This window comes from Mustela lutreola, chromosome 16, assembly GCF_030435805.1.
Source record: "Mustela lutreola isolate mMusLut2 chromosome 16, mMusLut2.pri, whole genome shotgun sequence".
In the NCBI taxonomy this organism is placed as follows: domain Eukaryota; kingdom Metazoa; phylum Chordata; class Mammalia; order Carnivora; family Mustelidae; genus Mustela; species Mustela lutreola.
The window spans coordinates 53813152-53839121 of NC_081305.1; the positions used below are offsets into that span (position 1 = coordinate 53813152).

The 25970-nt window shown below is 42.9% G+C and overlaps 1 protein-coding gene across 2 annotated transcripts; it reads right to left on the reverse strand.

Moving 5' to 3' along the window:
- Positions 1–242: 242 nt before the first annotated feature.
- Positions 243–14586, reverse strand: ZNF613 (zinc finger protein 613). 2 transcript variants are annotated; one of them, XM_059150664.1, is made up of 8 exons: positions 14443–14586; positions 12465–12620; positions 10501–10571; positions 10031–10144; positions 8187–8391; positions 6170–6296; positions 5811–5903; positions 243–1981 (listed from the first exon to the last, which is right to left on the reverse strand). In XM_059150664.1, exons 5-8 carry the CDS (start codon positions 8199–8201, stop codon positions 249–251), a joined length of 1968 nt encoding a protein of 655 aa, XP_059006647.1. In that variant the 5' UTR covers positions 8202–8391; positions 10031–10144; positions 10501–10571; positions 12465–12620; positions 14443–14586; the 3' UTR covers positions 243–248. The 2 variants fall into 2 exon arrangements, with proteins under 2 accessions (XP_059006647.1, XP_059006648.1); XM_059150665.1 differs by lacking the exon at positions 14443–14586 and adding an exon at positions 14048–14393.
- Positions 14587–25970: the final 11384 nt, after the last annotated feature.

Consider the following 25970-nt stretch of genomic DNA (forward strand, 5'->3'; position numbering starts at 1 on the left):
TGTTCTCCTGTGTGAACTCTCTGACGCCTACTGGTCTTACTTCTGGGGAAGGCCTTTTTCCAGCGTCATTCTATTTCTACCAGCTATGAGCTCGCTGATGATACGGGACCTATGAAGCCCCCGGTAAGGTCTACCTTTCCACAAAGGCTTTTCCGATCTTTATACTACGTCTTTGCACTATGCCTGGTCTTTATACTGTTTGTCACTGTACACACTTATTGGTCGCAAAATGAACAAGGAGGTTTTAGTCAAGGGTTTTCCACCTTGATCGTATCACATTTTATTTCAGCGTGCTTTTCGTGACATAAAATATGACACAACTGATCAGTGAGGGCACTACCGCATTCACTGCATTCAAAAGGTTTCTCTGTGTAAATTCTGTTATCTGCTGACGGTGCGCATCTGGCACCTGGATGTCCCACAGTGGCCATGTTCCCATCTGTTAGGAGTCCACGAAGATGCAAGGAAGTCTGAGCTGCTACAGTAGGCATTTGCACGGACACTGTGTTAACAGGGTCCTTCTCCTGCCTGCTGTCATTTGAAAGCGATGAGCTGTGGCTCTCTGCGAAGGGATTCTCCAGTGCGACTGAACGTGTACCTTTCTCCCTTGCATGCAGCATTCCCTTATGGTAAACCAGGCAGGACAGGTGAGAGAAAGCCTTCCCACAGTCAGCACATCCATAGGGCCTCTCTCCTGTATGAGTTCTCCGGTGTCGATTAAGGCACGACTTATCTCTAAAAGCCTTCCCACAGTCACTGCAGGTATAGGGTTTCTCTCCCGTGTGAATTCTCTGGTGGTTAATGAGACCAGACTTGTGTGAACAGGATTTTCCACACTCAGTACACACAAAGGGAGTCTTTCCAGTATGAAATCGCTGATGTGATATGAGGCATGTCTTCTGGCTAAAGCCTTTCCCACATTCGGTACACACGTAGGGTTTCTCTCCAGTGTGAGTTCGCTGATGTATAAGGAGATTGCCCTTCTGAATGAAACCTTTCCCACATTCACTGCATATATAAGGCTTCTCCCCAGTATGCGTTCGCTGATGCACAATGAGATTGCCCTTCTGAATGAAGCCTTTTCCGCAATCACTGCATATATACGATTTCTCTCCTGTATGAGTCTTCTGATGGGCATTGAGCTGTGACTTCCAGCGGAATGTTTTGTCACACTCAGTGCATTCATAAGGCTTTTCTCCCGTGTGAGTTCTTTGGTGTTCAATGAGCCTGGACTTTCTGGAGAATGCTTTGTCACACAGACTGCATCCGTGAGGCTTCTCTCCTGTGTGAACTCTCTGATGGTTTATGAGCCGAGACTTCTTGACGAAGCCTTTTCCACACTCACTGCACACATAGGGTTTCTCTCCTGTATGAGTTTTCTGATGCATGATTAGCCGGGATTTCTTGGGGAAGGCTTTGTCACATTCAGAGCATTCATACCGCGTCTCACCTACATGAGTTTTCTGATGTTCGGTGAGTCTGGACTTTCTGGAAAAGGCTTTTCCGCATATGCTGCACCCATGAGGCTTCTCTCCCGTGTGAACTCTCTGATGATCCATGAGCCGAGATCTCTTGAAGAAGCCTTTTCCACATTCACTGCATACATGGGGTTTCTCTACCTTGTCAGTTCTTTGATGCTTGATGAATTGGGAATTTTTATTCATAGAATTCCCACATTCAGGAAATTTAATTTCAGTACAATACTGGTCATGCTTTGTATGGGAGAAGGATTTTGTATCTCCACTAACCTCAACGAGATTCTTTACTTCATAGACTCTGTTCTGGTTGACTAAACTTACATTTGATTTCAGTGTTTTCTCATCTAAGCCAATGATATCATGATTTTGCCTTAAGGGAAAATTACTTTTACTCTGATGAATGATGTTTCCGAATGCATTATGTTCATGGCATTGTTCCATTCTCTTTGGACATCTTTGATTTTGCAAGTGCCCCTGTAGATGACCATCATCTTTCTTGATCTCTAAGAAAGAAAAGAAGAATAATTCTTTCCATGAGTTTGGTATACAATAAAACTATTTCACAAATGGCTTTTGTGACTTGAGCTGAAGACAGAAGCTTAACCAACTGAGCCATCCAGGTGCCCCAGCCTTGGGCTTTTGAACTCACCATTTGGTCTACTTGGAGCTCAGTTCATCCAAGGACTCACATCCCTCATGCAGCTGCTCAAAGGCATCTTACCAAAGAGTTACTCCCATTCGCCGGAGAGGCCCCAGCTAGACTCCCAGGTGCTATAGCAGCTCCTGGGCTTCACACACTATCCCACTGCTGTCCCACTGATCTTCCTGGCACTTTTCACCATAAGACATATTCGTTTATTTAGATTAGTTTTGTTTCTCCTCGTACAAACTCATCTCTGTAAAGAGTTTTGTTGTTGCTGCTGCTATTGTTCACATCTGTTGGGGCCCATGTGTAACATGCTACACACACACACATAAACACACACCCCAATTAAAATAATCAAAAATATTTAACACAATGAAACAAGGAAAGAGCCTCATGTATGGAACACATTAAGGAGACTCCTTCAAATATAGCTGACCTTGACCGTAGGAAAAGGGAAGCCAACTCTATATAAGCAAGAGCTCTATCATGGAAATTACTGATCAAAGAGAAATTTCCGGGCGCCTGGGTGGCTCAGTGGGTTAAGCCGCTGCCTTCGGCTCAGGTCATGATCTCAGAGTCCTGGGATCAAGTCCCACATTGGGCTCTGTGCTCAGCAGGGGGCCTTCCCTCTCTCTCTCTTTCTCTCTCTGCCTGCCTCTCCGTCTACTTGTGATCTCTCTCTGTCAAATAAATAAATAAAATCTTTTAAATAAATAAATAAATAAATAAGAGAAATTTCCTTCCTATTAGCCTGGTAAATAGGGCGCCAAGATGGCTCAGTTGGTTGAGCATTTGCCTTTGGCTCAGGTCATAATCTAGGGCCCTGGTATTGAACTCCACATTGGGCTTCCTGCTCAGCAGGAAGTCTGCTTCTCCCTTTGCCCCCGCCCACCACTCATGTTCTCTCAAATAAATGAATAAAATCTTAAAAAAAAAAAAAAAAAGACCAGTAATATGATTAGTTGGGACTTAATGTTACTGATTATCATAAGGAAAAGGAAAGATTCAAGAGAATGCATCCAGCAGTCTCATTTAAGATGGACTAAACTAATGATCAGAACGAATAACTATACAAGGAAATTAAAGCAAAGCAGGCATGGGGTTTAATGATGTGGTCTAGGCTGGGAACAAAGAATGACAAATTTTAAGAAATCAACAGGAATAGCCAAGACTTTACATAAGGGAGCTGAGAAGGTAAGGAAGGGTCCAACACTTCACTACCCCTAGTTCCCACAAAGAGCCCCTACAACTTATACCATTTCCTAAGTGATAAGAGTACTCAGAGCAACTTTTGTTCTCATGTTTAGTTTCTGACCTTGGCTCTTGACCCAGGGCTCATAAATCCCTTGGAATTTCCTGGGTGATAAGAGTGCCTTTTGGGGGCACCTGGCTGGCTCAGTGGGTTGAGCCTCTGCCTTCGGCTTAGGTCGTGATCTCAGGGTCCTGGGATTGAGCCCTGCATCGGGCTTCTACTCAGTGGGGAGCCTGCTTCCCCCCTGTCTCTCTGCCTGCCTCTCTGCCTACTTGTGATCTCTGCCCATCAAATAAATAAATTTAAAAAAGAAAAAAGGAGTGCCTTTTGTTCTAATAAGATGACTCTAGGTGGGCTGCTGGATGGGGGCTGGTCAGCAGAAAGACCAAGCTATCATTAGAATCTTGGAACATTCAGCCCCACCCTCCAATCTCCAGAAAGGGGAGAGGGTTGGAGACAGAGTTAATGACTGATTTGGCCTACGTGAGGAAGCCTCCAGAAAATTCTAGGAGTATGGGGTTCGGGGAGCTTCCAGGTTACTGAACACATGGAAGTGCTAGGAGACAGGGGCCTGGAGAGGGGATGGAAGCTCCCTGCCCTTTCCCACATACCTCACCTATGCATCTCTTCCTCTGGATGTTCATCCATGTCCTTTATCATATCCTTTTCTAATAAACTGGTAGACAACAAGTATTTCCCTGAGTTCTCTGAGTTGTTGTTGCAAGTAAGCAAATCTAAGGGAGAGGAGTTCATGAAAACCTCTGATTTATAGCCATGAGACAAATTTGAAACTGGGGACCTACTAAGTGTGACTGATATCTAAAGTGGGGGGCAAAAAAAGAACACCCTTTTCCTCAATCAATAAGTGTGATAATTCTTTCCAGAAAAATAAAAAATATGGGTGCCTGGGTGGCTCAGTTTGTTAAGCGCCTGCATTTGGCTTGGAACATGATCCCAGGGTCCTGGGATCAAGCCCTGAGTCAGATTCCCTGTTCAGCAGGGAGCCTGCTTCTCCCTCTCCCTCTGCCTGCCACTCCCCCTGCTTGTGCTCTCTCTCTCGGTTTTACATATATATATATATATATATAAAATGTGGAAGGAAGGAAGGAGTGGGGGGCAGTCTCATGTGACAGAGCCCTTAACTTGTGGGTTCTGAAGCTACCTCCAGATAGATAATGTCGAAATTGAGTTAAATGGTAGAAGACCTGGCTGGTGTCACAAAGAACCACTTGGTGTGAGGAAAACTGCCAACACATGGTGTGAGAAGTCCTGTGTATGTGGTCGTGATGTCAGGGTAAAGAAGATACGAGAGGTTTTCCTGCATGGCCAGACATTTAAGACATAAAGAACAGCAGCTACTGCGGAATGTTTATGTCCCCGCTTGCCAAAGTCACACTGTTGAAATTCTAACTCCCAAAAATGGAGGTGAATGTTAAGACGGGGCGCCTGGGTGGCTCGGTGTGTTGGGCCGCTGCCTTCGGCTCGGGTCATGGTCTCGGGGTCCTGGGATTGAGTCCCGCGTCGGGCTCTCTGCTCAGCGGGGAGCCTGCTTCTCTTCCTCTCTCTCTGCCTGCCTCTCTACCTACTTGTGATCTCTCTCTGTCAAATAAATAAATAAAATCTTTAAAAAAAAAGAAGGGAAGCTGACATTGTCCAAAGGGGAGGGAAGTGCAGCAGCCAGCAGCCAATGCTCAAAGCAAACATTTCCCTCTGGAGAGAGGTGTGGAAGACAGACTTCTGTAGCAAGAGAAGCAGAAGGAACAGGTAGTGACACAGTCCTGGGAGATAAAGGGTGGTAAGATTTGGGAATTCTAAAAAGATATCTAGAGAGAAAATTAATGGAGGGGCGCCTAGGTGGCTCCATCGTTAAGCGTCTGCCTTAGGCTCCAGTCACGATCCCAGGGTCCTGGAATCGAGCCCTGAATCCGGCTCCCTGCTCAGTGGGAAGCCTGCTTTTCCTTCTCCCACTCCCTATGCTTGTGTTCCCTCTCTTGCTGTGTCTCTCTCTGTCAAATAAATGAAATCTCTAAAAAAAAGAATTAATGGAGGGGCGCCTGGGTGGCTTAGTGGGTTGGGGCCTCTGCCTGCAGCTCGGGTCATGATCCCAGCGTTCTGGGATTGAGCCCCGAGTTGGGCTCTCTGCTCGGCGGGGAGCCTGCTTCCTCCTCTCTTTCTCTGCCTACTTGTGATCTCTGTCAAAAAAATAAATAAATAAAATCTTAAAAAAAAAAAAAATTAATGGAGACCTGTAAGAAACAAACAGGGATTGAACCCAAGAAGTGGTAAGTGCTCTAAGCACTTCAAAGAAAAAGAGCCCTTCTCAGGGAGGTTCCTGGAGCTCTGTTCATATGGCCTTAGACACCCTTGCAGCTGGGACAGGTCTGAGTGACTAAATACGACTTCCTCACCACCTTCCTTGTTGGTTTTCTCTCACCTGGACAGATTCGACTGCGGATTTCATCTTCTGTTGTCCATAGTGCCCCTTGTTCCCATCTGGAGAGTGCATCCGGCTTGCTGGCCTTATACCCTGTGCGTGGGAAATGAAAGAAGAGGTAGGCTCTGTGAACTGGCTGGTGTCTGCCAACACAGAACAAAGTCATATTTCAGGAGTCACTCAATTTGCAGGTTGGCCAAGTTAAAGGTCTTCTCTCAGGATGGGCACATTATACCCTCGAATCTGGGGCCAGAGAACTCACCCTGCTGAGCAGCATAGACATGCCAGAGCTCTCAGAAGCTGCAAGAGGAAAGACCACTGATGCATTCCTCTGAGTGACCCAGGGGAGCTGTCCTCACCTACTGACACCAGGTTCCTATAATTCTCCAACATCACGTCCCGATACAGGTTCTTCTGGGCAGGGGCCAGGAGCTGCCACTCCTCCCATGTGAAGTCTACGGCCACATCCTCCAGTGTCAGAGTTACCTGTAAGAACACAGTCCTGTGTCATGGGAGTGTTCCTCTAGTTACTGAAATGGAAGGAATATAAAGGAAGTTGCTGTGCTTGTGTTCACCACAAGGCTACATCTATACATTTAGGTGTTTTGATTCTTTGTTAAAGGTTTATCTATTTATTTTAGAGGGAGAGCAAGCATGTAAGCGGGGGGGTGTGGGCACAGGGAAAGGAAGAGAATCTCAAGGAGACTCTAGGCTGAGTGCGGAGCCCTACACAGGGCTTGGTCCCAGGAGGCCAAGGTCATGACCTAAGCCAAAATCAAGCATTGGCCACTTAACAGACTGAGCCATCCCAGCTGCCCCAGGTGTCTTGATTTTTTTAAAAACTACATTGTTGGGGGACACCTGGGTGGCTCAGTGGGTTAAAGCCTCTGTCTTCAGCTCAGGTCATGATCTCTGGGTCCTGGGATCGAGTCCCACATCGGGCTCTCTGCTCAGCGGGGAGCCTGCTTACTCCTCTCTCTGCCTGCCTCTCTGCCTACTTGTGATCTCTGTCTGTCAAATAAATGAATAAAATCTTAAAAAAACAAAACAAAACAAAAAAAAACACTACATTTTTGGGATGCCTGGATGGCTCAGTCGGTTAAGCCGATGCCTTCAGCTCAAGTCATGATCCCAGGGTCCTGGGATCGAGTCCTGAATCTGGCATCTTGCTCGGCAGGGAGCCTGCTTCTCTCTCTGCCTCTGTCTGTCATTCTGCCTGCCTGTGCGCGCGCTCTCTCTCTCTGTGACAAATACATAAATAAATAAAATCTTAAAAAAAACCCTACATTGTTATAGAAGGAAAAAATACATCCACAGCCAATCCTATATATAGCAAAATATTCTCTAATCATTCAGTAGCAATCAAGTTTCTGTAATAAGTAGCCATTAAATTCTGCTAAATTATAAACATTTCCAATATATGTATTTGAACCATTAGCTCTATACAGATAAAAAGGAACTTTACTTCTGCTATAGGACTTTGTAATCATTGGAATTTTTTTTAATCTTTAAATATGTTCAGGGACTTCTACAGGATTAAATTTTAAAAGGTAATAAAAGAGGAGACAGTATAAATTGGCTTTGAACATGAGCAAGGAGCATATACTATCTTACATAAAGGCAAGTTCAAAAGCAAACCCTCTGGATCCCAACAACCTTGCCAGACAACAGTACCTTCAACACTTTACAGCCGTAACTGAACTCAAACACCAACTTAGTCACCTGTTAATACAGGACCTCTGAAAGTCATGCAACTCTCCCATTTTCTTAGGTCACCTAGGTTTTATTTCTAGATTAACCCTGACAGCCACAAGGCTGGGTCCATGGGTCACCTTGTTATGATCCCAGGAAGAAATGCGCCCACTGAATTCTCCTGGTCTAGCCTCGAAGAGCTCTTCCAGAAACCTTCTTTTGCACTTAGGAGAAAGTTGAAGCTTAGGACACTGTCTACCATATAACGTCTAGGAAGCACCATTAAACAAAAGTCCCAACAACTGAGTGCCACGAAATATATAGCGACATCCTTGTGGAACCAGGCTGCTTTCTCCTCTGTCATTGCAAATGCTGTGATCACCGTGATTCTCTAATTGTGATGGCCGCCAGAGCTAGCAGACATAAGCTGACAGCAAGCATAGCCTGTAGGATGCCCAGTCACCTGTGATGCTCTAACACTGGTCCCTCAGTGTGGATCCTATGAATATATTCCTGATCCTATCTGCCTTGATATTGAAAGTTGGAATCTAAATCTATTTCTGTACAGTCTGTTTCTACGCAAGTCCTACTTTACCAATTTAGTCTTTTCCATGTAATTCGACTGAGTTTGAAAGTTCTCCAGAAATCAATGACAGAATGAAGGAAGGAATAAAACAAAGTCACCTGGTCCTTAATCATTTTCTTCTGTTACTGGAAAACAGTCAGTAAAGGGGACTTGTGTGTTCAGTTTCTTCTTGAATTCATTCCCCTCAATTTCTGAAATTTTGGTGTCTGGTCAGTGGTGTCCCCACAAATGACCATACGCAGGTCCTGAGCCCACCTCTTCGCTTTACTTGTTGGATCTTGCTCCTACAGTAGAACCTAAGGGCTGAAAAGTAAATTCACTTTGAGTACACAGTTCCTCTGGACCAAGAAGTTATCGCTGCTCCTCCCCTCACAGGGTTTCAAGGCTATCTGTCCCTTTGTTTGGAATCCCAGAGTCTACTGCACTCTGGGGCGATGAAACACCAGACTGTGACTTTGTGAGCACCTTCTACTATGGACTGGAAGTGGCGTCTGTGAAAAGGAGCCCAGAAAGGAGAACCAGCATGCAAGATACCCCACAGCAGAGGGGCTTCTCACACAGGTCAGTTTTGGAAGAACCACACCTCAAAAGGTGAAGATTTGGACCTCTATTCCTTTAAGATCGAGAGTGCTCATGTACGAAAGTTTTTGTACACACCTCAGTTTGAAGACAAACAAGCTCAGCAAAGCATTATTCAACAAACCATTTTAATCATCATGTGAAACGAAACAAAAGCAAACCAAGAGAAAAAAAATTAAAGCCTATGAACAAGACTATTCTTTCTGACTATATATACATTGAGTGAAGTATAAAAACGTGCATTACAAAGAACAAGTTCAAGAAAGCCATTATGTCTGGGGAGGGAAGGGAAGGGGAATCAGAGGTCATCACTGAAGTTGCATTCACAGTCAGTTTATGTCTTTAAAAAAGTACCACGACCAAAAAGACAAAACAAAATTAATCATTATTATGTACATCATGGAGGAAAATCCCACTGAATGAAAATGGCAGAGTGGGAAGTTCCAAGGCCGTGTACCTCCACAGAAACACTGAAACAACAAGAAGAAGTGTCAGAATAAAGAATAAAACAACACCTTTATCCTAACTCTGAAAATAGTCACAGGTTTATAGCCCCAGAGTGATCACCCAGTCAAGAAAGAGGCAACTTGGGACGCCTGGGTGGCTCAGTTGGTTAAGCAGCTGCCTTCGGCTCAGGTCATGATCCCAGCGTCCTGGGATCGAGTCCCACATAGAGCTCCTTGCTCAGCAGGGAGCCTGCTTCTCCCTCTGCCTCTGCTGCCACTTGGCCTGCCTGTGCTCGCTCTTGCTCTCGCATGCTCTCTCTCTCTCTCTCTCTCTGGCAAATAAATAAATAAAATCTTTAAAAAAAAAAAAAGAAAGAAAGAAAGAAAGAGGCAACTTAAAAATGATAGGAAAGCTCTGTGCCATTGTTATTTGCCCCTACTTCACTGCCTCCTCAGTTTGGTAGTCGTCCTAGAGACGGGAGCCAGCCTTCCCAGTGGGGGAGTCTGGTTCCTGGTCCTGGAATGAGTAGAGCAAACTGGATTTGCAAAGAATTGTGTTCACTTGTTCCAGCCTGCGTGAGGCCTACCTGAAGGGCTAATGCAATGTGCCCATCCCTCTAATTTGAACCTCACACAAGACAGAAAAGCAATGTAAGGTGGAGGCACCTGGGTGGGTCAGTTGGTTAAGTGACTGACTCTCGATTTCAGCTCAGGTCATGACCTCAGGGTTGTGGGATCAAGCCTCAAGTCTGGCTCTGCACTTAGCATGCAATCTGCTTGAAATTCTCTCTCCCTCTTGCTCTGCCTGTCCCCCAACACATGTGCACTCTCTAAATAAATAAATAAACAAATAAATAAAATCTAAAAAAGAAAAAAGCCACACACACACACACACAAACAATATAAGGTGTACAAACCTTATAGTCAGATGGCTGATTATAGAATTTCATCTAAAAGTTGATCTCATTTTGGGGTCCCTGGTGGGCTGAGTGAGAACTTGTGACTCTTGATCTTGGGGTCATGAGTTCAAGCTGCACATTGGGTGTAGAAATTACTTAAATAAGTAAGTCCAAAACACACATTTCTTATAGCAGTGTTACATGACTGGCTACTTTAGGGGAAAGGTTTTAACAGTTTGTATTGAATACTTTCAATAGAGATCTTGCTAAAATCCAAGAAATCCACTTCTAGGAATCTTTGCAAAGGGAATAATGGAACAAGCATCCAAAACTGATATACAAGTATTATTAGGTCTGCTAACAGAGAATTCATTGAATGAATAAAAATTCACATATCCAGTGAAATATTATGCAGCTATTAGAAATGCTAACAAATGTCCGAAAAGAGGAAAAAATGCCTTAAGTAGAAAACGAGGGAGAGTCCAAACCTTGTGGGAGGGAGAAGCGGGGCGGGCTCGCTCTCCTGCAGCCGTGAATCGTGCCTACGCCTGACCTGTGTCTTAAAAATAAAGAACGTTAAATGTCTAAAAATAAAGAAGGTTAGTTAGATTTTTTTTTAATGTCTTAGGAAATTAGCAGGGAGGATGCCTTTGGTCTCTCTCTCTCTCTCTCTCTTTTTAAGCTTTTTTGCATATGTTTTGCAAGCAACAATTTTGTATAAAAAAAAATATATATATCTCAATTTATGCATAGTATAAGCACATGAAAAAGATGCTCAGTATCATTCTTCAGAAAAATACAAATCAAAACCACAACCAAGATACCACTCACTCTCACTAGGATGGATATAGTTAAAAAAAGGGGGGGGGGCACCTGGGTGGCTCAGTTGGTTAAGCAGCTGCCTTCGGCTCAGGTCATGATCCCAGCGTCTTGGGATTGAGTCCCACATTGGGCTCCTTGCTCCGCAGGGAGCCTGCTTCTCCCTCTGACTCTGCCTGCCACTCTCTCTGCCTGTGCTTGCGCGCGCTCTCTCTCTCTCTCTCTGACAAATAAAATCTTTAAAAAAAAAAAAAAACACAACCAAGATACCACTCACTCTCACTAGGATGGATATAGTTAAAAAAAGGGGGGGGGGCACCTGGGTGGCTCAGTGGGTTAAGCCTCTGCCTTTGGCTCAGGTCATGATCTCAGGATCCTGAGATCATTGAGTTCCACATCAGGCTCTCTGCTCAGCAGGGAGACTGCTTTCCCCTCTCTATCTCTGCCTGCCTCTCTGCCTACTTGTGATCTCTGTCAAATAAATAAATAAAATCTTAAAAAAAAAAAAAAAAAAGGAAATAACAGTGTTTGTAAGTATCTGGAAGAAACGGAACCCGCATAACTGCTAATGGAAATCCAAAATGATGCAGCCACTTTGGAGAATAATCTGGTAGTTCTTCCAACAGTTAAACATATTTACCATGTGACCCAGCAATTCAGCAATTTCATACCAGGATTATATCCAGGAGAATTAAAAGCATGTCCACCCAAAAGTCTTTATACACAAAACCCAATGAGAAATCATGTCACACCTGTCAGGATAATAAAAATCAAAAACACAAGAAACAAGTATTGGCGGGAATGTGGAAAAATAGGAACCCTCATGCAATGATGGAAGGAATGCAAATTGGTATAGCCACCATGGAAAACATTATGGAGATTCCTTAAAAGACTAAAAATAGAACCTTATGATCTAGCAATTACACTCCGGGGTACTTACCCAAAGAATATGAAAACACTAATTCAAAGGGCTATGTGCATCCCAGGTTTACTGCAGCATGATTTACAACAGCCAAATTACAGAAGCAAACTAAATGTCCATTGACAGATGAATGGATAAAGAAAATGTGGTGTGTTATATATGTGTGTGCGTGTATGTGCATGTGTGTATAAAACACATTTATTATAACTAATATATAGATTATATATGTAATATATAATACATAATGCAATATTATTGGTATATATGGCATATATTAGTATTATATGATATATAACATATATAATGGAATATTATTCAGCCATAAAACAAGAATGAAATCTTGCCATTTGCAACAATATGGATGGGTCTACAGAGTATAATGCTAAGTGAAATAAGCCTGTCAGAGAAAGACAAATACCATATGATTTCGTTCATCTGTGGAATTTAAGAAACAAAACAAACGAACAAAAAAACACAGAGAGAGGCAAACAGGAGCACCTGGCTGACTCAGTCGAAAAAACTTGCAACTCTTGATGTTTGGGTCATGAGTTCAAGCCCCACGTTGGGTGCAGAGATTACTTAAATAAATAGAGAGAGAGAGAAACCAAAAAAAAAAAGACTCTTAACTATTGAGAACAAACTGATGGCTACCAGAGAGGTGGTAGGAGGGGCACTAGTGAAATAGATGAAGGTGGTTAAGAGTATACTTACCTTGGGGCGCCTGGGTGGCTCAGTAGATTAAAGCCTCTGCCTTCAGCTCAGGTCATGATCCCAGGGTCCTGGGATCCAGCCCCGCATCAGGTTCTCTGCTCAGCAGGGAGCCTGTTTCCCCCTCTCTCTCTGCCTCCCTCTCTGCCTACTTGTGATCTGTCAAATAAATAAATAAAATCTTTAAAAAAATTTTTTTCAAAAAAAAAAAAAAAAAGAGTATACTTACCTTGATCATCACTGAGTAATATATGGAACTGCTGAATTACCATATTGTACAAATTAAATAACACTAGATTAATTACACTGTAATTTTTTTAAAAAGTTTGTAAACAAATGTTTATAGGAGCATTATTTATAACAGCCAAAATGCAGAAACAACCCAAAACAACCCAAATATTCTTCAGCTGATGAAAGGACAACCAAAATGTGCTATCTCCACACAATGGGGTATTATTCAGGTATAAAAAAGGAATGAAGTACATATACATGTTACCACATGGATAACCCTCTTACATTAAATGAAAGAAACCAATCACAAAAGTGCACATAGCATATGACTGCATTTGCATCGTTTATATGAAATGTCCAGGACAGGCAAATCTATAGAGACAGAAGGATTAGTAGTTGCTACAGGTAGAACTCTAATTATATGCTTGCTGAAACATTCAGGGAGAAATATATAAATGCCTGCTATTTACTTTGAAATACATGTTAAAAATTGTAAAAAGGTAGATTAATGATTGAGAAGTGACATATGGATAGATATAGAAGGAAGGAAACAAAATCATGATGACAATCTAAGTGTTAGGTATAAGAGGTGTTCAAATGTAAAACTCTTTAAACTATGTTTGAACATTCTAATAAAAATGATAGGGAATGGGAAGCTCATAATACTAAGAATTCAGTGAAGTAAGCAGAAACAAAATAAGTACTTTTGATGTAATTGCTCTTCTAAGAGATAGTAATCAAAAGAGAACAAAAAATTGAAAGACACCATTCACAATGGCAAAAAAATTAAAGATCACGATGGGCAGGAGGGACAGGAAACCACATGTATGGGTAAATGGAGAATCATAATCTGCTTTCAAAGGTAATAACTGAATATTTAAGTATTTAAATTCTATCTAGGGGCACCTGGCTGGCTTAGTCGGTGAAGCATGCTACTCTTGCTATCAATGTTATGAGTTTGAGCCCCATAAGGGGTGTAGAGATTACTTAAACATAAACATCTTTAATCCTACCTAGATGAATGGAGAGATTGATTCCAGTCAAAATGGCACAGATTTGCTTCCTGACAGCATATACTGTAACAGAAGTTTTTTAAAGAAACATTTCCAAGTGGGTGTGCAAACACGTCCAGAGTAAATCTGCAGAAAGGGCAAAACCCTCATCTTTAGTAGAAACCACTTGCGTAATCTTTAATCCTCTCTCTCCAACAAAGCTCTCATAACTGCGGGGTCGAGAGAAGATGTGTAAACTCAAAAGCAAACTAGGGGCTTGGACTGGAGGGAAAGAAACCTTGGGACCTCAACCCACCCACCAACCTGCCTCAGCCTTCACAAACCTCTCAGGAGCCAACACACCTGGACCTCTCCGACCATCGGAATAATCCCGACACACCAGGGATCGCTGACCGTGCGCCCCAGCTCGTCTTTGAGCCGCAGGGTAAAACCCGAATCCGAAGCAGAAAGCACTTTCACTGACAAAACACACCCCTCCCTAGTCTTCAGTCACCGGGCGCTACAGACAGAAACCAAACCCTGACCACGAACGCGGAAACCGGGATCTCCACACACCTGTAATCACTGACCCCCACAATCCTTCAGCACCGACTCCAAAGCCACCGCACCCACAGACAGCCCCTCACGGGCTCCCACTTGCTTCCGCTCCCCAACGGACCCCGCGCCTCCAACCACCCGGGAAGCCACAGACACCTCGGTCCTCTCATCCCGCTCCACAAACCGAAACATACACACACCTGATTTTCTAGGGACCCCACCGCAACATCCCACAGGCTGCACTTCCGCGAATACTCCCGCCGCGCCCCTGCCCGGACTCCACGCCAGCGACGGCGGCTGACGAGGGCCAGAGACGTTTCTGCAGAGCCTGGACTTCCGGCTTTTCCTGGAGTCAGTATGTCTGCGCTCATCTGGCCACCGGTCCTCCAGGCGGCCATCCTTCAGTAATCGACGTAAACAAGGCGAAGTGGCCGTTTTGGCCGGAAAAGCCAGGTAAGGCTCGGAACAGTAAAAACCTACCGAAAATACCCATTTCTCGCACCTAAAATCCTACGAGGCAAACTGCACTGATTTTCAGAAGCTTGAATTTACACAAGGTAAACATGGGGTAGGCTAGTCCGCCTCAGCGGGCTGGCGAGAAAAGTAAATCCCTACGCACGAAGAATAATTAGGAAAACACACAGGGCGCAGCCATCTTAGAAGTTAGGTATCCGTACAAAAATTAGAAAGTCTTTCAGCAGAGGAAAAAGAGCAAACATAAAGGCTAAAGGACAAATACCCTGGGAACGCTACAGACTGGATATGGAGGCCAAGAGGAAGATTGTTGAGGACAACAAAATATCTGGAGAAGCTCTCACGGTACAGTGAGAGTGATAATGCCATCCAAGGAAGTGAAAAACAAGGACTGGGAGAAACTAAGCTTCCCTTAGGAGAGGTGGCGGGGAGACACACTGCCCAGCAAGGTGAGGAAAGCAGTCCCAAGCCGATGTCCAGGTGGCAAGTTACTCACACGTGGTAGCGGGCTCCCATCTGGATCCAGTGCCAAGGGCAGGGCTTTCTGAGAACCAAGTGCCAGAATTTCTGGGAGGAATAAATAAGAAAACTCCAGGGAGAATTAAAAATTGTACAAGAAATGAAAAATAATCATAGTACACTACATGGCTAAACTACAAATGGTATTTACATAGTCATCATAATGTAAACACCAAATCTAATCCAACCGAAATTAACATATAACTCCTGGAAGATGAGGAAAAATAAATCCCTGCGTGTAGAGAACTGTATTTGCAGGAAAAGTTGTTCTGAAGTTTCCTTTATGATAAATTTATGGATAAAGCCCCCAAGTTAAAAATCCACTGTTAGTATACCCATATTAAACTATCAAAATCTTTAAAAAAAGTAACTCTTAAGCTTAAGAGAACTGCAAAATAAAACAGAACCATGGGGGTGCCTGGCTGGCTCAGTCAGAAGAGCGTGCGACCTGATCTCTGGGTTGTGTGTTCAATCCCCATGTTGTGTGTACAGATAACGTAAATAAATTAATTAAAACCACCCTATGGTTTACTCAAAAACACTGAGGGGTACCTGGGTGGCTCAGTTGGTCCTGGTCATGATCGCAGGTGGGATCAAGCCCTGCATCAGACTCCCTGCTCAGCAGAGAGCCTGCTTCTTACTTTCCCTCTGCCTGCTTGTGCTCTCAGTCAAATAAAATCTTTAAAACAAAACAAACAAAAAACGCACCGAAATGATATGTCTTTGATGAGGGAGCACGAGGCTGGCTGAAGACAAAGCAAAAGCTGGCACCTTGCACCCCCCTCTCCATCCGCTCCCCCTCTATCATATGTGTAGCATCCCTCAGGCAGCCCTGACTGCCACGAACAATAAGCAAATAGTTAACTTGCAGAGCTCACAATCCTGCTAGACAGGAGTCTCCCTTGGCTTACAAATGTCCTAAATCTCACTAACAAAGACGATTGATAGCAGGATTGTGACACCCCACCAAAAAGTCTCCCAACTATCTTAATGTTAATGGCTGGTCTAAAGACAACATTGATCCAGCCGTCAGAGCAAGGCCTCCGTAGGCCTGGGACATCCTGACACCTTGTAGGCCCTCTTTAACATATGAAAACTCCACTGCAACCTCCCTTCCCCTCACCTTCCCCCAACCTCAGGGTACATAACCTGCCATCCCTCACAACCCCGGGGCAGCAGCTCTTCGTGCCCATGGATCCTGTCCCCGTGCTTTAACAAACCACCATTTTGCACCAAAGAGGTCTCAAGAAATCTTTCCTGGTCATCGGCTCTGGACCTCCGCCCACCGAACCTCACCTAGGTTCTAGAACTTCATCATATGGCGCCCGAACGTGGGGCTGTGAGTCTTTACATTTGGACTCTGAGCTTCGGTGCAGAATTGGTGAGTACTTTCTCTCCTTTTCCTTTACTCTCATTTCAGGGCTTTTCAAGGAGTATGGTTTTATTGGAACACTTGCATGTCAGTTGCTCAGGCTGTAATTCTCTAGCCCGTGGCTACTCTATGGGGAGGAGAGCGTCTGCCTTTTGGCTGTAAGTTAGTACCCTGGCCAGAATGGCAATAAGACCCAGAAACTGAATGGGCTCTCTTTATTCCTGTTCTTATATAAAGTAGTCTCTCTTGGGCACGGGACAGCCACCTAAGTCACCAGGACGGCTGCCAATCTTAAGACTCCCGTGTGAGGTTTCCTCCTGATTGATCTAATGTGATCCCCTCCACATCCCTGGTCTAGCCACTTCCGGCCACGAGACCGCCCCTGGGAGCCGGCCGAAACCAGTACCCGATTGAATTAAAACGCAACCGGGGACAGTTTCCTAGAGAAGTTGGTTGTAAGGACCACATGTGTTGGAAAGTCGCATAGACCATGATGGATTTCAGTCTTTACTGTTTCTTGTCAGTGTCTTCTACAAACTGCCTAAAGTTATGAAATTGGGTAATTTCCCCTTGCCAAACTTTTCTAGTATTTCCATGGGTTAGTATGGCAAAATAGTATGCAGTCTTCAGGATAGACAATGGCATGGCATGGCACAGTTTCCTAGTCCATTCACCAGGCACCCATCCGTAGCCTAGGATGCGATGGGGAAGTGGAGGGACGCCGGCACCCCTCCAGGGCCTTTTATGGCAGAGATGCCTTCCTGGGGAAGGCAGGATGGTGATCAATAGCGATATCTTGAGAGACGCCTCTGGTCGCTTTTGACACACGGGAACCTCTGACATATCCTGCTTGGGACGCCACCCAGGAGTCAGGGGGGATTTGGTAATGGACCTTCTTTACATTTCTGGGAGCATGGCCTCAGTAGGCTTCTTCAGTTCCCAACTACCTTGGGGTGCCTTTTAACCCACTGGAAATAATTTGGATTGCAAAACTTGAGAAAGGACTGAGGTCCTGTAACACTGCATGGCCTCAGTGGGATCTATCAGTTAGATGTCCTCTGCAGGAAACAGGGCAAATGGACCTAGGATACCTTCATTGCTCATACCTAGGCCTTTATTGCTCTGCACCAGGACCCTGAACTAAGGGGCTTTTGCAGAATGTGTTTGCCCAAATGAGTCCGTTAGTTAGTAAACCCAGGTTGCTGGGCCATCCCTAGCAAAGGGGACTCTGACTTTATTTCTCTCTGTTTCTCCTAATAGATGTGGGGGCTTCTCCCTCACTCACTTCCCCATGTTAACGGCTATAAATGGAGCCAACTGGGGTTAATCTAACTCGAGACAGACCGTAAGGAATAGACCCAAGCAGTTGCTGAAACTCTCTTTGTTTCGGGGAAGTTTCCCTGTCTTCTCTGGCTTGACTTGGACTGCTTAACCCCTCCCCCCTTGCTGGTGGGAAAGCCCAGCATCTGCTCCTCTGTTGGGGCTGATGAGCTCTAAAACTGGGAATCCATTTTCTGCCTCCTGGCAGCACTTTGTTTCTTCTGTTTCGCTCTTCTGTTTCTTTACCAACGTGTGTGCAGCCTGCATAACTAGCCTCTAGATCACGCACCATGGCTCCTTCTCTCTTCACTGTCAAGGAGCAAGAAGAGCAGCCCGTGGACATAACACCCCCCACTCCAGATCTTCCCACTTGTGTCTCAGCTAAACATTCAAAGTGGAGTGGGTCCAGGTGAAATGTAAATCAGTATTGGAGCTAAGTTAAGTTTGTTGGTTTAATTAAGATAAAACGTGGTAACTTTTAAGTTACCAGCAGTAAAATGAAACTTCAAAGTTTACTAAAGGTCAAATAAGCCGTGTTATTTGTTAAAATTCATTAGCAAAGAAATGACTAAACTGATGGTTAATTGTCTGTCTCAAAGTTCGAATGGGTAATTGCTGAAGTAACTTTCAAAGTCTTTGGTAACCTGAAAATTTAAAGTTTTGGTTGGATGACAAATGGAACTAAATTGTGGACATCTAGGTCTTAACAGGATAAAATGCTAAGTCGTTAATTACTGGATGTAGGTTTGTGCTTTTGACTTCTTACTGCAAAGAAACTAAGAGTATTCAAATCTGTTGGTAAACGTGTTTTGCACTTTTCATAAATTTGCACTGTTTCATAAATTTGTCATCTAAAGGATTTTGTTGTAACAGTTCACAATTGGTTAATACTTACTCTTCACTAGAGATTAAGGGGTTTCTAAGAGTATCAAATTCTGCTTAGTGTAACTAAGACTGATCGAAATAAGGGAAACTCTGCAGGAAAGTAGATGATATGTAAGAAAGATTTAAAGAAGGGAAATGCATTTTATTAAAGATAAAAGGTAATTTTGTCCTAAATGAGATGGTTGGTTGGAAGGAAATGGCTTGGGACAAAACCTGAATGCAGGGCGCCTGGGTGGCTCAGTGGGTTAAGCCGCTGCCTTCGGCTCAGGTCATGATCTCAGGGTCCTGGGATCGAGTCCCACATCGGGCTCTCTGCTCAGCAGGGAGCCTGCTTCCTCCTCTCTCTCTCTGCCTACTTGTAATCTCTCTCTCTGTCAAATAAATAAATAAAATCTTTAAAAAAAAAAAAAAAAAAAAAAAAGATTGAAATGAATGGGTTTTAAAGGTACATTGGTACAAGACTGAAATTCTCTGTTCAAAGGACAAAGTTTTATTAGATTAATTGATCTGCTGTTAAGAAAATGTAAATGGTTTTCTTTTTGCCGGCCCAGAAAGCCCAGTTTCTATGTTTTGTTTTATCACGTGTTTAATATCCCTAATTGTATTTAGGCATGTGCTTTAAAACTTTATACGATTTTAGCAAATGTTGACAAGATTTAAGTTGTAAATCTCTAACTCCGGCTTTTCCTTGATATGCGAAGTTGCTCATGAAGTACTACTGAACCAGTGACAAACATTGGGTTACATTTGGGAAAATGCTATAAATATTCTAGAGATTCTATGCACTTCCTAAAGAGTTAATGTTTTGAGAGATCATTGCTTGATATTGTAATTATGGGAATGTTATGTGTCACAGAAATTGTAACCTGATTTCCTTGCAGCTAAATTGTAAACTCTCCTCATCAACTCTAACCATATCCATTCTGAGTTTTTGTCGTTTATAATTGTTTTAATGCTCTTGTAAAATTATCTTCAAGGAGATTCCTATAAAGGACTTTCAGGACAAATACAGATATTTGATATACTTGAAAATCCTAAAACTGAAATGGGTAAGAATTTCCAGAACTAACTGCATTCACCAGATTTAGTAACATGGGACTAAATGAACTAAAAGATTATAGTGTGTCTCTTAATGTTTTGTCTTATTTTAGACATTGCTGGTTCTCTAATGTTTGCTCTTCCAGACTAAAGATACTTTTTCTTAAGTTATCTACAGAGATGTAAAAGTATTGATTTGTAAGCGAATCAAGGCATTCAACTTTTCTCTCTATCTGAACCCTCTGAAACCAAAAGGTCTCCATAAGTATTCTTTCTTCCATGGCAATCAGTCATTTGCATAAGTTCAATAAGAATCTGTTCTCCTTGTAACAGGACAGCATTGGAAATGGGTTATCTTACCAAGGCTTTGACTGAGATGTCATATTTGAAAAGACTCAGATATGACCAGACAGCTTTAAGGAACTAAGGTTGACTTTATGAAACTTGGAGCCATAAAGCTCCTTGGGACTGTTGGCCTGATACATTGCTTACAGAGTTCCCAGCAGCCTCACCAGGTGAGTAAAGAATGTCACTCCTTGGTAGGTGCAGTCTCGGGAAGAGGAATTCGCCCAAAGGTATTGCAGGCATGCCTGATGGCAAGTACGTGGCTTGGCTTCTGGCCCAGAGAGGCTACTAAAAGTTCAGCCTAGAGATTCCTTATAAGAAGTTCCAGCAAAGCAGATTCTATATGATCACACTCATAAGCTGAGCTTATGTAAATAATGAGCCAAGTTTGTTAAAACTGGACCTATTTCACAAGTGAATTTAGTCCTGATTTGGCTATCTCTGTAAATGAGGGTTATTTTAGAGAGGAAAATTATGTTTTAATAATACACCTTTATGGATGTTAAATTCTAGATTTGATTGTCTTTAAATGTTTACCTAAGCTAAACATTTTTTTTTTCAGTCTCGTTTCGTTTAATAACTGACCTAACAGCAGAATAATTTGTTTGGTTGGGTTTTTTTTTAAGTTTTATTTTTTATGAACATGTTTTTATCCCCAGGGGTATAGGTCTGTGAATCGCCACGTTTACACACTTCACAGCACTCACCAAAGCACATACCCTCCCCAATGTCCATAACCCCACCCCCCTTCTCCCAACCTCCCTCCCCCCAGCAACTCTCAGTTTGTTTTGTGAGATTAAGAGTCACTTATGGTTTGTCTCCCTCCCAATCCCATCTTGTTTCATTGATTCTTCTCCTACCCACTTAAGACCCCATGTTGATCACCACTTCATCATATCAGGGAGATCGTATGATAGTTGTCTTTCTCTGCTTCACTTACTTCGCTAAGCATGATACGTTCTAGTTCCATCCATGTTGTCGCAAATGGAAAGATTTCATTTCTTTTGATAACTGCATAGTATTCCATTGTGTATATATACCACATCTTCTTGATCCATTCATCTGTTGATGGACATCTAGGTTCTTTCCATAGTTTGGCTATTGTGGACATTGCTGCTATAAACATTCGGGTGCACGTGCCCCTTTGGATCACTACGTTTGTATCTTTAGGGTAAATACCCAGTAGTGCAATTGCTGGGTCATAGGGCAGTTCTATTTTCAACATTTTGAGGAACCTACATGCTGTTTTCCAGAGTGGTTGCGCCAGCTTGCATTCCCACCAACAGTGTAGGAGGGTTCCCCTTTTTCCACATCCTCGCCAGTATCTGTCATTTCCTGACTTGTTGATTTTAGCCATTCTGACTGGTGTGAGGTGATATCTCATTGTAGTTTTGATTTGTATTTCCCTGATGCCGAGTGATATGGAGCACTTTTTCATGTGTCTGTTGGCCATCTGGATGTCTTCTTTGCAGAAATGTCTGTTCATGACCTCTGCCCATTTCTTGATTGGATTATTTGTTCTTTGGGTGTTGAGTTTGCTAAGTTCTTTATAGATTTTGGATACCAGTTCTTTATCTGATATGTCGTTTGCAAATACCTTCTCCCATTCTGTCAGTTGTCTTTTGATTTTGTTAACTGTTTCCTTTGCTGTGCAAAAGCTTTTGATCTTGATGAAATCACAGTAGTTCATTTTTGCCCTTGCTTCCCTTGCCTTTGGCGATGTTCCTAGGAAGATGTTGCTGTGGCTGAGGTCGAAGAGGTTGCTGCCTGTGTTCTCCTCAAGGATTTTGATGGATTCCTTTCGCACATTGAGGTCCTTCATCCATTTTGAGTCTATTTTCATGTGTGGTGTAAGGAAATGGTCCAATTTCATTTTTCTGCATGTGGCTGTCCAATTTTCCCAACACCATTTATTGAAGAGGCTGTCTTTTTTCCATTGGACATTCTTTCCTGCTTTGTTGAAGATTAGTTGACCATAGAGTTGAGGGTCTATTTCTGGGCTCTCTATTCTGTTCCATTGATCTATGGGTCTGTTTTTGTGCCAGTACCATGCTGTCTTGATGATGACAGCTTTGTAATAGAGCTTGAAGTCCGGAATTGTGATGCCACCAACTTTGGCTTTCTTTTTCAATATCCCTTTGGCTATTCGAGGTCTTTTCTGGTTCCATATAAATTTTAGAATTATTTGTTCCATTTCTTTGAAAAAGATGGATGGTACTTTGATAGGAATTGCATTAAATGTGTAGATTGCTTTAGGTAGCATAGACATTTTCACAATATTTATTCTTCCAATCCAGGAGCATGGAACATTTTTCCATTTCTTTGTGTCTTCCTCAATTTCTTTCATGAGTACTTTATAGTTTTCTGAGTATAGATTCTGTGCCTCTTTGGTTAGGTTTATTCCTAATTATCTTATGGTTTGGGGTGCAATTGTAAATGGGATGGACTCCTTAATTTCTCTTTCTTCTGTCTTGTTGTTGGTGTAGAGAAATGCAACTGATTTGTGTGCATTGATTTTATATCCTGACACTTTACTGAATTCCTGTACAAGTTCTAGCAGTTTTGGAGTGGAGTCTTTTGGGTTTTCCACATATAGTATCATATCATCTGCAAAGAGTGATAATTTGACTTCTTCTTTGCCAATTTGGATGCCTTTAATTTCCTTTTGTTGTCTGATTGCTGAGGCTAGGACTTCTAGTACTATGTTGAATAGCAGTGGTGATAATGGACATCACAGTCGTGTTCCTGACCTTAGCAGAAAAGCTTTCAGTTTTTCTTCATTGAGAAAGATATTTGCGGTGGGTTTTTCATAGATGGCTTTGATGATGTTGAGGTATGTGCCCTCTATCCCTGCACTTTGGAGAGTTTTGATCAGGAAGGGATGCTGTACTTTGTCAAATGCTTTTTCAGCATCTATTGAGAGTATCATATGGTTCTTGTTCTTTCTTTTATTGATGTGTTGTATCACATTGATTTGCGGATGTTGAACCAACCTTGCAGCCCTGGAATAAATCCCACTTGGTCGTGGTGAATAATCCTTTTAATGTACTGTTGAATCCTATTGGCTAGTATTTTGGTGAGAATTTTCACATCTGTGTTCATCAAGGATATTGGTCTGTAGTTCTCTTTTTTGATGGGATCCTTGTCTCGTTTTGGGATCAAGGTGATGCTGGCCTCATAAAATGAGTTTGGAAGTTTTCCTTCCATTTCTATTTTTTGGAACAGTTTCAGGAGAATAGGAATTAGTTCTTCTTTAAATATTTGGTAGAATTCCCCTGGGAAGCCCTCTGGCCCTGGGCTTTTTTTTGGAGATTTTACTGACTGTTTCAATCTCCTTACTGGTTATGGGTCTGTTCAGGCTTTCTATTTCTTCCTGGTTCAGTTGTGGTAGTTTTTAGGAATGCATCCATTTCTTCCAGATTGTCAAATTTGTTGGCGTAGAGTTGCTCATAGTATGTTCTTATAATAATTTGTATTTCTTTGGTGTTAGTTGTGATCTCTCCTCTTTCATTCATGATTTTATTTATTTGGGTCCTTTCTCTTTTCTTTTTGATAAGTCTGGCCAGGGGTTTATCAATTTTATTAATTCTTTCAAAGAACCAGCTCCTAGTTTCGTTGATTTGCTCTATTGTTTTTTTTTGGTTTCTATTTCATTGATTTCTGCTCTGATCTTTACGATTTCTCTTCTCCTGCTGGTCTTAGAGTTACTTTCTTATTCTTTCTCCAGCTCCTTTAGGTGTGGAGGGTTAGGTTGTGTACCTGAGACCTTTCTTGTTTCTTGAGGAAGGCTTGTACCGCTATATATTTTCCTCTCAGGACTGCATTTGTTGTGTCCCACAGATTTTGAACCGTTGTATTTTCATTATCATTTGTTTCCATGATTTTTTTCAAGCCCGGCTAGAACCTTGAGAATTTTCATTCTGAACTCTAGATCTGACATATTACCAATGTCTGTATTGATTAGGTCCCTAGCCTTCGGTACTGCCTCTTGTTCTTTTTTTTGTGGTGAGTTTTTCCGCCTTGTCATTTTGTCCAGATAAGAGTATATGAAGGAGCAACAACAACCCCAGGAAACTATGCTTTAACCAAATCAGAAGAGATCCCAAATCGTGAGGGGGGAGAAAGGGGATAAAAAGAGGTTCAAGAAGAAAGAAAAAAAAAAGAAAAGAATTTAAAAAAAGAAAATGAATAAAGAAAAATATAAAAGAAAAAATATATATATATTGGATAAACTAGTTAAAAAAGAAAAGGGTAAAAGTTTAAAAAACTTCTAGCAGAAGAAGAGAAAAAAATGAAAAAGAAAAAAATTAAATTAACTGCAAAACTAAAAAAATCACAGGGAGAAAGCCATGAGTTCCGTGATTTGCTTTCTCCTCCTCTGGAATTCTGCTGCTCTCCTTGGTATTGAAACCGCACTCCTTGGTAGGTGAACTTGGTCTTGGCTGGATTTCTTGTTGATCTTCTGGGGGAGGGGCCTGCTGTAGTGATTCTCAAGTGTCTTTGCCCCAGGCGGAATTGCACCGCTCTTACCTGGGGCAGGCTGAATAATCCGCTCAGGTTTGCTTTCAGGAGCTTTTGTTATGTGAGCACTTTCCGTAGAGTTCTGGAGGACAGGGATACAAATGGCGGCCTCCTGGTCTCCGGCCCGGAGGAGCCGAGAGCCCAGGCCCCACTACTCAGTTCGCCCTCAGATAACAGCGCCCAGTTACTCCCGTCAGCCTGACCTCCGGCCGAGCTCCGAGCTCACCAACCCTGCGACTGGTTCAAGGTAACCCCCGAGCTGGGAGCTTAATGTCGGCTCTGTCTCTGTAGCCAGCTTTCCCGTTCCAATCCCTGCAAGCTCTGTGACACTCAGACACCCCCTATACTTCTGTGACCCTGCGGGACCTGAGGCCACGCTGACTCCGCGTGGGCTTCGCCCCAGTTTAGCCTCTGGAGCGATGTCCTTCAGCGGAACAGACTTTTAAAAGTCCCGATTTTGTGCTCTGTTGCTCCGCTGCTTGCCGGGAGCTGGCCCCTCCCCCCGTGGTCTATCTTCCCGTCGCTTTGGATTCACTTCTCCAGTCCTACCTTTCAGAAAGTGGTGGTTTTTCTGTTTCCAGAATTACAGTTCTTCTTCTCTTCCATCTGCGATGAATTTGCAGGTGTTTGCAATCTTTAGATAAGCTATCTAGCTGATCTCCTGCTAGCTGAAGTAGTCTCAGCCTGTTACTTCTCCGCCATCTTGACTCCTGTAAGCTAAACAATTTGAGGTAAACTTCAGAGAAGTTACACAGTAGCTTCTTTCATCGATCTTATTATTTTGTGGGTATATTAGCAAGACCCCACGGCACATGATTAAACAACTGGAAAATGGGATTGATTCCCCTACAATTGTATAACTTAACTAACACCTTGTTTGTGGCTGGGATAATGAAATTGCCTAAAAGCCAGCCTCTCGCACTCCATAGGATTAACTATGGACTTGTGGAGATAATGGATGACCCCACTTTCTTTATGATTGGATGGGATGATGCATGGGGAACTCCCCTTATCTCGAACAAGTTTTCTCCCACTTGCCAGTGATCCTCTATAATCAGGATATTGTTAAGGCTGGAACACTCAAAGGGCTACTTAATGGTTTCATCCCTTAGTGATATTTATCCTAGAAGCCACCTCTGTTGAGGTGCAATTGCAAACAGATGCTTTAGCTAAGTATAGAACAGTCCTCATAAAAGGAGCCTTAAAGCTCACTATGGAACAGCCCCTAACTAATGAGTTCACATCAGGTCCAGA

Excerpts from the sequence above, each read along its gene's own strand:
- ZNF613 (XM_059150664.1), bottom strand. Across the intron at positions 5,904-6,169 it reads TAGGAACCTGGTGTCAGTAG|GGTATAAGGCCAGCAAGCCG; the intron begins GTGAGGACAGCT and ends TCCCACGCACAG. Across the intron at positions 1,982-5,810 it reads CCGCAGTCGAATCTGTCCAG|AGATCAAGAAAGATGATGGT; the intron begins GTGAGAGAAAAC and ends TTTCTTTCTTAG.